This window comes from Fistularia commersonii, chromosome 2 (genome assembly GCF_037954325.1).
Source record: "Fistularia commersonii isolate RoL2024-O1a breed Wild chromosome 2, RoL_Fcom_v1.0, whole genome shotgun sequence".
NCBI lineage: Eukaryota > Metazoa > Chordata > Actinopteri > Syngnathiformes > Fistulariidae > Fistularia > Fistularia commersonii.
In genome coordinates, this window is record NC_141285.1 from 15,726,725 (window position 1) to 15,741,558 (window position 14,834).

Consider the following 14,834-nt stretch of genomic DNA (forward strand, 5'->3'; position numbering starts at 1 on the left):
CATATATTTTCTCCAATTCTGAAAACCTGACAGGTGTAGGTTCGGTTAAGTAAGATCAGAGATGTGTAAGAAAAATATTGATTAGTGTAATACACTGGAGTGATAGCAGCCTGCAGTAAGCCCTAGTATCATATCTCAACAAAGTAATAAATTCCCCAACAAGCAAACTTGGTCTTGTGTGATGAAAGTTAATTATAAAACTAGCAAAAGCACATATATGGGCCATCTAACATTAGCATGCTAGAAAACATTCTGCAAGCTGCGTACAGGGTATTTATAGTCTGTCCATTTGTCTCATTTGTCTGTATAGTAAGCACATTAAATTACATTGTATGGTGGCTTCTACATACAATGAAAGGCAGACTTTAATGTAGACGGAATGAATGATTCACTAAAATATGTTAATTCAACAGTAGCTAATTTTTACATCCTTCTATGTGTACTATTAGGTATTTGCATTTTTCACCTTGCAATCTACCAAATTTGATATATAGCTGCTGTTTGACTTATCCATATTTTCTTTTTCTTGTCTGTACTTCTCTGTCTGCCCACCAGGTATCCTGGAATGGCCATTCTGGACCAAGCTGGTGGTGGTGGCCATTGGATTTACAGGTGGACTGGTGTTCATGTATGTGCAGTGCAAAGTCTACATCCATCTATGGAGGAGACTGAAGGCTTATAACCGGGTGATATACGTCCAGAACCGGCCAGACACATGTAAAAAAGTGGCACTGGAGAAGCCCCCACTCGTGGAGCCAAATGTGGAAAACAAAGAAACTCTGGTTCCCACCCATTCAGACACAAACTCCTCCCAGTACACAGAGACAGAAGATTACAGTATGGAGGTGCTCCATGTCTGAGCACCAAGCTTCAGCTTACCGGAGGTTGTGTTTCACACACACACACACACACACACACACACACACACACACACACACACACACACACACACACCACACACACAGAAAGCCCACAGTGAGGGAATGCTGGTGGAGCAACGGACTCCTGATGACCCAAGTGATCCACTGCCCTCCTCTTATCATAGATTAAATGGAACCACAGGTATGGACAGGCCATGTTCTCCTCCTTCCCTTCACGTCCTCCTATCTGACCTTTGGGCACCCTCTTGCCTCTCCTGTTACATGGGATGGAGCTGTTTTACTGACTTCTGTAAATGTCTAAAGAGGCCTGAATCGTACCAACACACACACACACTTGTACATCTCCAGGAGAGGACGACGGTTGACAAAAACTCACAAATGGCTGTGGAGATCCACCAATGGTTTTTATTCCCTCTGGCTGTTCTGTCTGTTTTTACCTCCTCTGAGTCCAGGCTAACCTGGCGTGCGTGCGTGCGTGCGTGCGTGCGTGCGTGTGTGTGTGTGTGTGTGTGTGTGTGTGTGGTACCACATTCACCTATTGCCCCAGTCGTATTGTGTGGTGGGTAAGCCTGCACATTTGCCACTGGGTGATCTATTTGTTTGGCACAGGCAGGGATCTGCCCAGGCTAAAACGTCAACATGCATCAATGCGCTTTTGTTTCGTAGTTCATGGAGTATTTTTTTCTTCTTAGATCCTTCGTTTTGTTTAATATGAATTAAGGCCCATTTTGTACAAGGAGTATATACTCATACATGTGTGGAAATTATTGTTTCCTGATTTATATTTCATTGCAATTCCAAATATGCGCAAATACTTCTGAATACGTCCATGGATGATAGAAAGGAATTTCAGGCTGGCTAAAGACCACACCTGCAGGATAGGAGCGCTTTGACAGCTCGAGGAGGAGTATAATGTGTGTTTGCTAAATAGTACTTGGGCCAAGGCTCTGGCATCTTCACCCAAACACAAACACTTTTTAAAGGCTTCTAGAATGTAAACTTAAAAAAATGTTGCACATATGTATGCATATATATGTGTATGCATGTATATGTGTGTGAATATATATATATGTGTGTGTGTGTGCATATACGCATATGTGTTTATATATGTATGTATATATATATATACACACACACATATATGTGTGTGTGTGTGTGTATATATATATATATGTATATATACACACATACATACGTGTGTGTGTGTGTGTGTGTGTGTGTGTGTGTGTGTGTGTGTGCGCGTGTTTTATAAAACATTTTTTTACAGGTCCCAAGATCATAGTGAGAGCCTTTAAGTGTAACTGTCATCGCTTCTTGTTTTTCTATCATATGAATGACAATACTTATTGTCTGATATTCAATCTGCAGTTAATTAATATGTTACTCAGTCATGGAATATGACTTGAGAAATCCTCAGCTGCCTATTGACAGTCTGTTCTTCCCTCTGCCTCTGTTGTGCAAATCCTTAAGCAAAACAAATAGTTTTGCTTATTTTTTGCTGCGTGGATCATTTGTTCATCAAAATCAGTAAAATTCTGAGTTTGAGGTGCTCGTTATACATTGAATGTTTGGATACAATTTACAGGATCATTTCCAATAATCCCTGCGACTCAAAAGTCCTCTGTTTCAATGAATGTGTTGCCAGACTTGTCACATGGTGGATTTTGTAGTTTAGAACTTAATCACGAAACAACCAGCATGTTGCTTCTTCTATTTCATGTGAGTTGTTTTTTCCTCACATATGGCCAAAAAGTGGCTTCTCGTACTTTGACAAGAAGCACAGCAACTCGCCGCCTAAGATTTGACAGCATTATTTCATTATTGTGATTTTCACTGTAGGCCCACACGTTAGTCTCTTAATATTCTGCAACTAAAGCAATGCAACACACAAATGGGATAGAGCCTGTGTCACATAGGCGTGTGTGTCTGTGTGTGTGTGCCATCACTGACTTGGGCACCAATTGCAGCATCACCTGCTGGTGTGAAGCGGAAGACGCAGGCAGAGGTAGGCAGCAGTTCATTTCTCAGGGCGATGCTTATTTGGCTTACAGTGGGTTGTAAGTGGTTTTTCGTGTATTGAAGCACAGCAGTCAACACCGGGCTCATGTTGAGCTTCCCAGCCATTCCAGCAACACACCTTTTTAAATAAAAAAAAAAATGAAAGGAAAAAAAGCTGTCTGTGATATCAATGCATTCTTTGTGAAGAGCGATGGTCTGACGACATACCGCACGTAATATTTACTGCTCAGCAGCAATAAGTTAAATCTGTGGGTTGTTTTTTTCCCCACCTCTTTTTCAAGCATTACATACCATTTTTCTGTTAATGCCCCAGTGGTGAGATTCAAAGTCTTAACATCATTTCTCTATATGATATAATTTGAGTTAAGGTGTGTCAATTTTTAACATCTAGTAATGGGAAGCTTCTCTCAAACTTATGTACCCAGGAGGCTCTTTGCAATTAGACAGATAAAAAGTGCAATTACCCTTTTTGTTTTTGGTCTGTTCTATAGTTCTATACTGATTTTTAATGTCTAATGTATCCTCTGGGTATAAAATGATTTTTTTTTTGTGTGTGTCCTATTTATTTTCAAAAGGAAAACCTACAAATTGCTCATTAAGCCCCTTTTCATTAGCAAAGTTATTCAACATGATTTGGCGCTTTCTTTTCTCAGGCATAAATACCTCTTTGTTTTTCTTTGCTTTGTCACCGAGATAACATCTGGATAAAGTCATTTTTTATGTAATATGGAATTAATGTCTTAATCCATATTTTAATATTTAGTCATACATGTTCATTGTTACTGACATAAAAAGTGAAATATTGAGAAATACTCATTAAGATGGATGATTAGTGGAAAAACTGTAGATTGCGTTTTTTTTTTTTTACATTCTCCTTGTAGGAGCTGGCTCCTTTTATGAGGTCTGAGACAAAAGAGTAGAGGAGGTACTGCCGATGTTTAGTACCTCACTTTGGCACTTTTTCCATTTTCGGAGCAATTGTTATTTTCTGTCTTTCTTTATGGACTGTTTCATCCCAAGTTCTCCCCAAATTTCTTACCCTCTTGAGAAGAATGTAATTTCTCAGCAGTCAGTGTTTTATGTTTAATTACATCTTTCTGTTCTTGTCTCGAAGCTGTCTCTTCCATCAGTCATGTCTGGGAAAAGATGAACCTGCATAAAGCTACATTTGTTTACTACTGACTGGACTTGAACATTTATGACTGTTTCCTCTGTCTTGTATCATTCCACAAAAAAAAATCTGTGAATTTACTTTGGTATAGTAACTGTAAAAACTTTGGTAAAAGTACATCTGTTTTTAAAATAAATATTGATATGTTTTCTGTTTAATTTCCCATGTTTGAACAAAGTATGTAGAATTCAAAAGATCAACCAAATAAAAATTAAGTTGCTTTCAATGGGTGTCCTTTTTAAAGCTTGTTCATTGTTGCATACATTATAAACAGTGTGATTCGGGGTCACTTAAATAATGATTCTATATTCTGTCAAAATACTAATGAGTCTTTCAAAGATTCAAGATTCAAAGCGTGTACTGTCACAGGTACAGTGTAGAAACGAGTTTTCCTGTACAGTGAAATTCCTACTTTGCTGTCCACAGTGCACTGGGATATGTGCTGGTAGAAGAGTATAAAAATTATAAATATGATTTTAGATATGACTGTGAACATTGCAATACAACAGTGAGTAGAATACAATGCAATAAGACGTTTGAGTGCAGCTTGTGCAACTCAGAGTGCAGGTGCAAGGATAAGTGCAAATTAATTGGCCGTAGACTTTACACGTGCAGGCAGAAGAATGAATGTCAGCTATTTTAGTGTCTGATGCCAGTTGGGTGGAACAAGTTATTGAATCGTGTAATTCTACATTTCACATGCCTGTACCTGTTGAAGTGTGAACAACTCATGGGTTGGGCGTGGTCTTTCGCAGTGGAGGCAGCTCTCCTGTGGACTCTGCAGTGGTAGATGCTCGGCAGCGAAGGCAGTGGGGTTCTGGTGATCCTCTCTGCAGTCTTCACCACTTGATGCAGGCATCTGCGGTCCTGAGCAGTGGTGCAGCTGGTTAGGATGCTTCTAACAGTGCAGCTGTAGAAGTTGCTGAGGATCTTAGGTGACATGCCAAACCTCCTAAGCCTTCTCAGGAAATACAGTCATTGTTGAGCCCTCCTGACTGTCTGTGTGGTTTTGAACGACCAGGGGAGGTCCTCACTTATGTGGACACCCAGGTATTTAAAGCTGCTCACCATCTCAACCTAAAGACCTTGGAGGAGCAGTGGCTGATGAGGTCTCCTCTCCTTCCTTATGTCCACTATCATCTCCTTGGTCTTGTCCCTGTGGAGGGTGAGATTGTTATCCTCTCACCACTTCACCAGACTGGTCACCTCTGTTCTGAGGCGGCTTCATCTCCATCGGTGACTTGTCCTATCACTGCAGTGTCGAATGACGTCCTCATGGGAGGCGACACAGTCATGGGTGAACAAGGTGTAGAGAATGGGGCTGAGGACACATCCTTGGGGAGTGCCCACGGAGTTGTTATTTAGTTTTGGAGAGGGAGTAGTGGAGGGTGGCGGCTATGGCATCTGAGGTGGACCTGTTGGGTTGGTATGCGAATTGCAGGGGGTCCAGGGTTTCCGAGATGTCGTTCTAAATGTGAGCCAGGACCACAGTCTCGAAGCACTTCATGATGATCAGAGTGAGTGCTACTGGCCTGTTGTCATTCAGGCAGGGATGGGCTCCTCTTGGGGAGGGGGACAATGGTTGTGTTCTTGAAGCAGGTGGGGACGGTGCTCTTGCTGAGGGAGAGGTTGAAGATTGCGGTGAGAACATCAGCCAACCCATTGGCACAAGGTCTAAGGGTATGACCCGGGATGATGTCCGTTCCGGCTGCCTGCAGGGGTTGATCCTTCTCAGCGCTTGGCATACCTGGGCAGATGATGCTGTCGGGAGGGAGGAAGCGTGGGGGGGGGGGGGGGTCTCATTGTGTGTGTGACTCACCTCTGTGTTATGGTTGGGGTTCTAAAAGTGGCTGTAGAAGTTGTTGAGGTCGTCTGGCAGGTTGTCTATGGTAATGCAGATGCTGGCGGTGGACTTGTAGTCCTTGCAGGCCTTGCCACATCCACCCAAGGTCAGCAGTGGAGTGGAAGCTATCCAGCTTCTCTCTGTACTACCTCTTGGCTGCTCTGATGGCCTTCTTCAGTTGGTACTTAGCAGCTTTGTACTCCGTCTCATTGCCAGACCGAGAAGCATGAGGGCAGGTGTGCTGTATGTGGCATACCCGCTCTCATGCAAGACACCCTCTGAATCCAGAGTCCAGAGTTTGAGTTGTCTGGTTACGGCGAGAGATGAGGCCTGACTATCCAAAGTGGGGTGGGGTGCGGCCGTGTACGCACCACAGTTCTTGCCCCGGGTGGGAATGTACACATGTTTATGGTACACGGTTTGCAGGCTTCACTGGTTGAAGTCGCCAGCTGCGATCACAACGGCATCAGGGGGTGACATCATGGAGCTTGCTCAGCGCCACCATGGAGTTAGCTGTGGAGTTTAATCACTCCATGGAACTCCTGTTCACTTTGGTCTGATATTACTTTAAGTAACAGATTAAAGTTATCTACATGGTTGCACCATTTGATGTCTTTGACAGGAAACACAATAATTATAGGAAATGTGTATAATGGGCTTTTCCCGCCTGGCTACATTGCATGTATTTTGTGAAGAAAAGATAACCATGCATGCAGATTCAGATAACATTTTAATAGGAAGCTCAATCCAATAATGTCTGAAATAATCACCTATAAAAGCGACAGCAGGCTAACATGTTGCTTAGTAATCAGCTAAATTGGCAGTCCTATAAATTATGTATTAAAATGACCTTGGATGGGTAGTCTTATTCAAACAGTTCAGCACCAATTCAGCAGAACTCCATATGTCCCTCACACTGCAACGCTGTTAGGAATTCTGTCAGGGGACATGTTGTAATATGGCAGCTTCTTATCTTCATTTCTCCTCTTGATGGTCCCAGTTATCTCTGTCAGCTGCTGCCTGAACTTCTCCATTGCTTCCTTCACTGGCATCTCGGTGAAGTGCTCATCAGGATACATTCCCAGGTACAACTGCAGGGAAGGCAAAGGAGAGTCGTCATGGGAAATCATGAATTTCTGTCACTATGCCCACATTTGGATATTTTCCACACCTCATTTTCATCAAACTGACTTAGGGCCCAAACAGCCCCCAAGTGCCAGCTGGAGCGCCCGCGGTCAGGGAGGCTTTCGATGATCCACTGCATATCGACCAAACCTTTCTTGATGGGAGGGGGTCTTCGCATGGTGGAGGGAGCGTTGGGAATCCAAGAACACCAGTCATACTATACAAAGCATGTTTAAAGGAAAATTACAGTATAAGCGCAACTGCATGTGCATGTGAAATTGTCTCAAGGGACTCAACTGCAGGTAGTAATATAACTCCACTATTTCATAGTAAGTAACAGTAATGGGACACTATAAATGAAAATACACCCCCCTAATTTATTTCCTGTATCCTTATTTTGGAACAACTCTTGACTCTGTGGTCCATAAATGTTAAACAATGTTAGTCAAATACTATTAATGTATCATTACATCAGCTATTGTTCAAAGCAGCCTTTGCAGAACCCCCAGATAGACTGATGGTAAAATTCTATCCTTGCCATTTGATATATATTCATTTTATTTTGGGGGGCGGTAAATCTTACTTTGGAGGTACGTTAGTTTTCAATTGTCCCAAGGCTGCTGCCACCAAAGATCACTGCACCAGCAAAAAGCCATAGTCAGATCTCTCTCTTTTTTCTTTCTGCATTTGTTCCTTAATTTTTATCTCACATGAAAGAATTGTGACGAGCCTTTTCATTATCTTGTGTAGGAATCTGTCATTTAACCAGTAATTTGACTATGTCTTGAAAAAATGTCCTCGAGTGATCCAATGACTAACCCAAACTTTTGCCAGCCTGAGCTGCTTGTGTCCAGTGTGCACAATGCATGTAAGCCACCATTAACCATTCACAATTGCAGGGTGAACATGTTTCTTATTGTCTAAATGCATTTATACTGTAAATACTGTGTAATAGATGGTTCCTTGCCCAGTCAACATATTTAACACTTTGACAACTTACTTCTCAGCCACCGCTATCATTTATATTAATAAAAGCAGATGAATTACTTACTTGTCCAAAGTTGACGGCAGCGTGTTGTGCTGAAGCAGTGAACACGATGGTGGTCAGATACTCGATCAGTTCCTCTCTCGTTTTTAGCGACTTGGGGAACCCTGCAAAGAGGTTGGCAGGTAGACAGAAGAACTGAATTTAATCTTTTACAAAACAAAAAAACACCTTTTTTGAATTGCTATAGCTCCTGAGCAAGAAAAACATCTTTGAATAATGAAGTCAAACAGGTAGTAGTGAAATGCAGAGGAGTTATTTCAATTGTCTCAAAACAGACCAGTGGTGTCCTGTCATGATATGTCGAAGTATCAATCAAGGGAAAAAAGTGAATTTCTAACATTGTCTTTTCCCTGTCTGACCCATTTCAAGTAGACTGGCCAAATTTAAAGTGTGCTATTTTTAACCAAACCAGATACTTTTGTATTGCACTTTGAAAAAAAAAAATGCCCTAGAAAAAAGGTGATGTTTCCAAAGTAGGATTTTCTAATAAACGTTTTTGTTTTGCAGCAAGACATCAATGAGCACTTAAGATAAACATAATCACTTATAGATGACAGAATTTCTAACTTTCCTAAAATTACCAGTGGCATTAGCTTGTAAAGCACTTAATTAAAAGTCCTACTTGTATATTCATAAATATCAATATAGAGTTCTTCAAGTAAATTTGTGATTTCAAAAGAACCAGGTCCGTAGTAAGAACAATGCCCATACATCCCCATTACTATATGTCGTATTTAAAAAAAACCTATGAAAAAAATTATCACAAATCAAATAAAATTACATCATTATGTGGGAAGATTAACCAATTAAAAGACACTTTATTTCAAGGAGCTGAAAGGGAGGGTTTTCAAATGAGTTCCTTTTAAATGTGTACCCACCGCAGCTATCCATGTCTTGAATACCAAAGCAGCACACATCTTTGATGAAGGCCTGGATTTCTTCATCCCCCTGCACTTTCTCATCACTGGTGTAGTAAATATGCACCACATCAGACACAAAGCTATCAAAGACGGGAAAAAAAGAGACAGCAGTCACATAAAATGATCGAAAAAAAACAAATCAGAAACTTCCTCCCCTTTGAAATCTGTCACGCACTAACTACTGTCTGCATCTCGGTGATAATTTCGATTCATTGTGTCACCTTTTAGTAGCCTCCCACACTTTGTAGCCATCATCTCTGTAGAAGTAGGTGGGCAATTCTTCTTTGTTGTCCATTCCCCGGGACTTAATCATATCAGGGAAACACAGAGACTTGAAGGTCAATCTCTTCATGGCTTTTTGCACCAGCTGAATGTGACCACCTCCACCTGTTGCATTTGCCTGGATGAAAAGAAAAAAAAATGGAATTGTGTTTTTGTTCTTCTCAGAACCTGTCGGAGATATTTAAGTAAATTATTTATTACAACAACATTATTAAAGTAGTACATTTTTTTATTTAGTGTCAGGCTTATTGTCCAAGCCTGACTTAACACACTTCTCCTACATGGAAAATAACAAGTCATTTTCAAATTACTCTTTTTTTTGTTTGTTTTGTCTGTTTAATGCCATTTTTAGATTTTATGTATTTATTTGTATATGGCCAGGAAGCTGCAGCCTCACAGCAATCCCTAAAGGGGGCTCTCTGTGGAGTTTTTGTGTGTCTGCGGGAGTTTCTCCCCACATTGAAAAAAAATGTATATGTAAATTAGAGAGTCTAAATTGCCCAAGCTTGTCTATGAGAGAGTGAATGAATGAACATCTATACTGGTCTCCAATGAGAAAGAGAATGATATTACGCCTCTATATGTGGCCTTTTGATGGCCCTGCACAAAGTCCAGGGGAAACCCGCCTCTCGCCGGATGACAGCTTGGATAGGTCGAAGGACCCCTGCAGCCCGAGTGCAGAAGGGGTATAGATAATGAACGAATGAACGAATCAATGAATGGCATAAATTGCCGCTTGCTCTGTAGGATCTGCAGCACTTTCATCACTGTCTTTCTCATCCATTTAGAATGTCCCTTTTTTTTTAACTTATTTTTTCATGAGAAGACATGAATTCAATTATATGCACTTAAGGAACCCACCTTGTCAAAAATGCCGCCCTCACAGATGAGCGTTTCTCTGGCCTTGGTGTTAATAGCGATGGTGAAACGGATGTGGGGGATAAGCAACTGAAGGAGGGCACACAATCCAGTTAGCTCATTTGTCATGCAACTAATAATATCATGTAGTTTTTTTTTTTACCTTGTATAAGGGGTGGACAGCAGGGAGCTGCCTGTACATGGCAACAGCAAACACCTCTGAGATCAGATGAGTTCTGAAAAGATGTGTGACGGTCTGGTGGTGCTGGAAGTCGGATGAGCGAGCCCAGATCTTCGCCATCAGCCAGTCATATTGACCATCGGTGGGCAGGAAGATCGGATTATCAGGGCCCGGAGACTGTCTAAGCTGGGAAAGACAGAGGAGGAGTCTTGTTTCTCTTTTGACATGATAGCTGTTAAAGAGCTTTTTCATCATGAAGAGGAGGGTGAGACACACTTGTCATTTCTCAAAGCAGATGGGGGTGAGACAGAGTGATAACATTTCATATTCGCTCTGCTCCGACCCTCCAGTGAAAGTGTGACAGTTATGGCTAACTGATATTTTTCTCCATTTTCCTCACCATTTCACAAATTTGATTGATTTCTTTGTGACTTTTTTTTTTTCAAATTATTTCAAAGGTATAGTTATCTTTATCACTTTGGTAAACAACCTCTGGTCAGAACCCATCAACACCCAGCAAATGCCATGTTTGAATAACCCATCCCATCTTCCAAATCACCTACCTGTATGGCTATAGGCATGATCTTATTTTGCCTGTTCTTGTAGAACAGACAGATGGGAGCGATCATATACTGCTGTGTGCACGGGTCTGTCTTATTTGGCATGATACCGTCTAACACTTCATAGTCTGCTATATAGATGTTGCCTGCCTAGAACCAAAAGACATATACACCAGTTAAACATTATTGCTAAAAGATTTGAGTAAACATATTGTGATGGGAGAAAATAGTTGAATAGAATTACATTAAAAAAATTATGTTTACCTTTATTTCCTCCTCCAGAGTCAACTCTCTCTCCAGGCTGACAGAAACCATTTCAGTGGTGACGGGAAATTTTTCAGGAAGTTCAGTGCATTTTTGTATCACTACTGGGTTGCAACCATTTAGGAACTGGTACCCGAAAATGAAATCTTCTTTCCAGTGTTGGATAACATAGTCTGGAAAAATATCACAAAATGTAACATAATGGCTGTTTATTCCTTTTGGCTTTTCCCTTCACGGATCACCACACTGAATCAACCTGCTCCGTCTAACCTTATTCTCTGTATGTAATATAATATAATGTAATTCAAAATAATATGATATGCCATAGTTGTTGCTCACCTGTTATTGTGGTTTTCATTTTTAATCCTGGGCCTGTGCCATTGATTCTCACATAGAGGCTCTCAAAATCAGTGAAATTGCTCCAGGATGTTTGAAACATGTGTAAAAATTGGTTCAGAAGCAGGTTCTCCATTCTGAAAAATTCATGGTTATCATAGTTGCCATCCTTGGAATCCACAACATCCCAGATCAAAATTCATTTTAATGTCATATATTCCTGCAACTCATGTTAGCTTTGGAACAAAATGGGCTATTTTTGTGGGGGGGTTATCGGTCATGTTTCTTTAGTGAGAAGAGAATTATAAGCAAAAATCAACTATTTTTCCTATCAAAATCATAAATAATAAAATCATTTTGAAGTGTAATGAAATGCCTTTTGTGCCTCTGTGTGCAAGCGATCAGGCATACATGAAGAAAATGCAAATAACTAAGGTTATAAACATACAATACTACCTCTGTTCTCAGCTGTCTGTTGTGCACAGGGGGACAATCATCGGCCTTCAGAGCTGACTTTTCATGGTTTTATAAACATATAGCAAAAGGGGAACATACGCTTTGGTGTAGTTCAGCACGAAATCCACTCCTTTTTCCGTGTCAAACTGGATGTTCCGTGGCAAATCCTGGTGTCTAGCAGCGTCTATGCTCATAGGAAAGCCTGGCTGCCACTCTTTCCATCTGTAAAGACACAGCAGGGCGGTGGGAGATCAGCCTTTCACTCTCAACAAAACAGTACATGTGATAATTTAACATGCCTGTAAATTTTGCGCCTCATTTCCAGTTCTGATTTCCTGTGTTGCTTGACCAGGCTACTTTTATCATCCTCAGGCAGATGCGCTAAAACAGTGAGGGTGAAGAAACACACTTGTTTGACCAAAAACATTTAGTGTTTTGTGGCGAGCAAAATTAGCAGATGATTACCTCTTCCATCCCGCAGCACCACTTCCTCATCATTCACCAGCCATCTGAAACAGGGAAACTCTAAGAAGTCTCCGCCTGGAGTCTTAACTGTGATGTACCTGCAGTACCAGTCATCCTGCACCCAGTATTTCCTCTTTTCAATCTTCACCAGGACAATATCACCCAGGTTTTCCTGGACACTCATTGCGTACGAGTCCACCTATACAGAAAAAATGGGTTTTGGGACAACTGAGACAGGTGTGTTGTCAGTTTTCTTTTTAATAGTGCCTTTCTTGCTTTTTAACCATACATAAAAGAAAAGTTTCCCTTTTCTAGACAATTGAGCCCCAGAGTACCAGAAAACATATTCGGCATGTTTTTCTACGTTGTCTAGTTGACTTGAATAATAGTGAATAGTGAATATATGACCCCCCCCCCCCCCCCCCCACCCTCAGATAATCAAGAACCAATCAAGATCAAGATCGAAGAGAATTCTAAAATAAATTTTCACAAGCGGAGGCCGTGAAAGTTCTGGATGTCTAGTGAACATGTCCTGTTAGAAGGTTTGTTGATAAACGATGGATGCATGATCGTAACTTGTCGTGGTGTGGTGCAGAAGGTAGAGCGAGCGTCCTTACACCATTCCTGCTTCGATTCCCAGCTCCTCCCAGTGTGTCGTACTGTTGTTGAGCAAGACACTGAACCCCTGACTGCTCCCCTGGTGCTGATAGACCGCAGCCAACTCATGGTCAAGGTTCATCCATGATAGGTTAAATGCAAAGGAGGAATTTCCCCTGAGTGATCTATAAATTATTATTGTTGTGCCAGAAAACTAACTAAACTGAGGTCTGATTCAGTTGACAAGTGCTGTTTATTTTGAGATCTTAACAACACAAAATTGGTGTCCCTGACCTGATCTCAAGGGAAGACTGGGAGCTCCTCTCCACTTTTTCTCATCCATCATGCCCCGATTAAAGCAGAGCAGAAACCTATTATATCCAATTCTGCACATTGGATATACTAATTTAAATGGCTCAGGGACAAGGTGGGGATTTCCACAAAAGGTGCAGAATTTGTACTTCTAAAGAATAGGCTTTCAGTTGAATAATAGTGGTGTCATGATAACTATGCTCATATTACAATATATCAGCCTTTTCTCCCGGTGGAAATCCAACCACTTTTATTCATAACTGCCTCTTAGTCTGACTTAATTACTTTCAGTTAAAACAAATGTTTATCTATTTTATTTCTATTAGTTTCAATGTTAGTTTCAATGTTCTCTCATGTAGTAACATTCTTTGGCAAGTCATGAGCATTTTCTAGCATTGCTTTAAAAAAATCATTTGCTTTAGGATTTGATTATTTCTTTTTAAACAATACCAAACGATCAATCCTGTTTTTATCTATTCAATGCATGAGTACCCAATTATGTTTTATCTCAGTTGTCAGCTCTGTAGAACTTGCCACGCAAACAAGTCTATCTTCATGCTATGCTGGTAGGAATCTGTCCACCCGTCACATTTATTTACAGTTGATATTATTTGGAGAAACAGGAAGCACAGTTCACAAGTGCAATCTGTGTACATTGCAGTATGCCAACACAATGCCAATGCAAGTTGTCATGCGGACAAAAAGTGTGAATGTTCTAATAAAGCCTAGGCACACTGTGCTCCTGAATGTTTTGAACAACTAAACAAATTTTATTGCTGCCCCGTTTCTTACTTCTTCATTTTTATCACCAGGATTTTTTATCTTTATCCCCAAATGACTCACTTACCGAACCCCTCTCAAAGTCATTGTAAAGAGGTTTGTCCAGCAGAGTTCTTGCACTGCATCGCTCCGTTCCAACGAGAGTGATGTAGATATAGTTGTCCGTTCCTGCAAACCACTGGCTCCCTGTGGAAACCGTTACTGTGTACAATAGCATGTCGGCAACAGAGGATAAACAGGACTCCAAAATGTTCACACACACTAAAAATACTGAAATTTCCACAAAATAAAACACTATTTTCTGCTAAAAAATAAGTATGCCTCAAAAATTTAGCATGCAGGAGTTTCTCTTGCAGAAGACCGTCTGCCACTGATGTTGACTTCCCACTCTACTGGTCTCTGTTAGGAAATAGTTAAACTAAGACAATTATGCAAACAAGATGATGAAAAAACAGCTGTGCATGCCCAAGCAGACAATTTGGCAAAAAAAAGGGCCAAACCTTATAAACAGAAAAACAGATGCAATTTAAAGCTGTTAATAAAATTCCAGATGAATCAAAACAAGTTCATGCAGGACTTGTCCTCAAAGAATCCTGTCATTGAAGAGGCAACAACCTTCTGTCAGATGATCAAATAACAGTCAACCCCTGAAGGGAAAAGCGTAAAGGAGGAGGAGGAGGAGAAAGAGAAGGAGGAGGAGGAGGAGGAGGTTAAGAAGAGGATCATCACAGAGAAT

At 40.9% G+C, this 14,834-nt stretch overlaps 2 protein-coding genes across 3 annotated transcripts in view; one reads left to right on the forward strand and one right to left on the reverse strand.

Annotated features, from left to right (window-relative positions):
• The window catches only part of marchf8 (membrane-associated ring finger (C3HC4) 8), a 74,169-nt gene extending 69,872 nt beyond the window's left edge, over window positions 1-4,297 (forward strand). The window contains exon 9 of one of the 2 annotated variants that reach the window (XM_086170068.1): window positions 556-3,053. In XM_086170068.1, the coding sequence (XP_086026194.1) occupies window positions 556-860 (305 nt within the window). In that variant the 3' untranslated portion in view covers window positions 861-3,053. Of the gene's footprint in view, window positions 1-555 lie in introns of both variants that reach the window. The other variant, XM_086170067.1, reaches the window with a different exon arrangement.
• A 2,363-nt stretch (window positions 4,298-6,660) lies between these two features.
• On the reverse strand, window positions 6,661-14,473 carry alox5a (arachidonate 5-lipoxygenase a). The gene is made up of 14 exons (XM_086161930.1): window positions 14,166-14,473; window positions 12,410-12,608; window positions 12,244-12,325; window positions 12,044-12,166; window positions 11,492-11,625; window positions 11,153-11,325; window positions 10,892-11,038; window positions 10,311-10,514; window positions 10,151-10,237; window positions 9,229-9,407; window positions 8,966-9,087; window positions 8,091-8,191; window positions 7,086-7,256; window positions 6,661-7,005 (listed from the first exon to the last, which is right to left on the reverse strand). Exons 1-14 carry the CDS (start codon window positions 14,313-14,315, stop codon window positions 6,826-6,828), a joined length of 2,052 nt encoding a protein of 683 aa, XP_086018056.1. The 5' UTR covers window positions 14,316-14,473; the 3' UTR covers window positions 6,661-6,825.
• Window positions 14,474-14,834: the final 361 nt, after the last annotated feature.

What these genes read in the sequence shown, in the direction of transcription:
- alox5a (XM_086161930.1), bottom strand. Translation starts at nt 14,315, where the DNA reads ATGCTATTGTACACAGTAACGGTTTCCACAGGGAGCCAGTGGTTTGCA. An exon ending in TCATGCCTATAGCCATACAG is followed by an intron (nt 10,515 to 10,891) that starts GTAGGTGATTTG and finishes TGTCTTTCCCAG; the next exon opens with CTTAGACAGTCTCCGGGCCC. An exon ending in CTGCCGTCAACTTTGGACAA is followed by an intron (nt 7,257 to 8,090) that starts GTAAGTAATTCA and finishes TGCTTTGTATAG; the next exon opens with TATGACTGGTGTTCTTGGAT.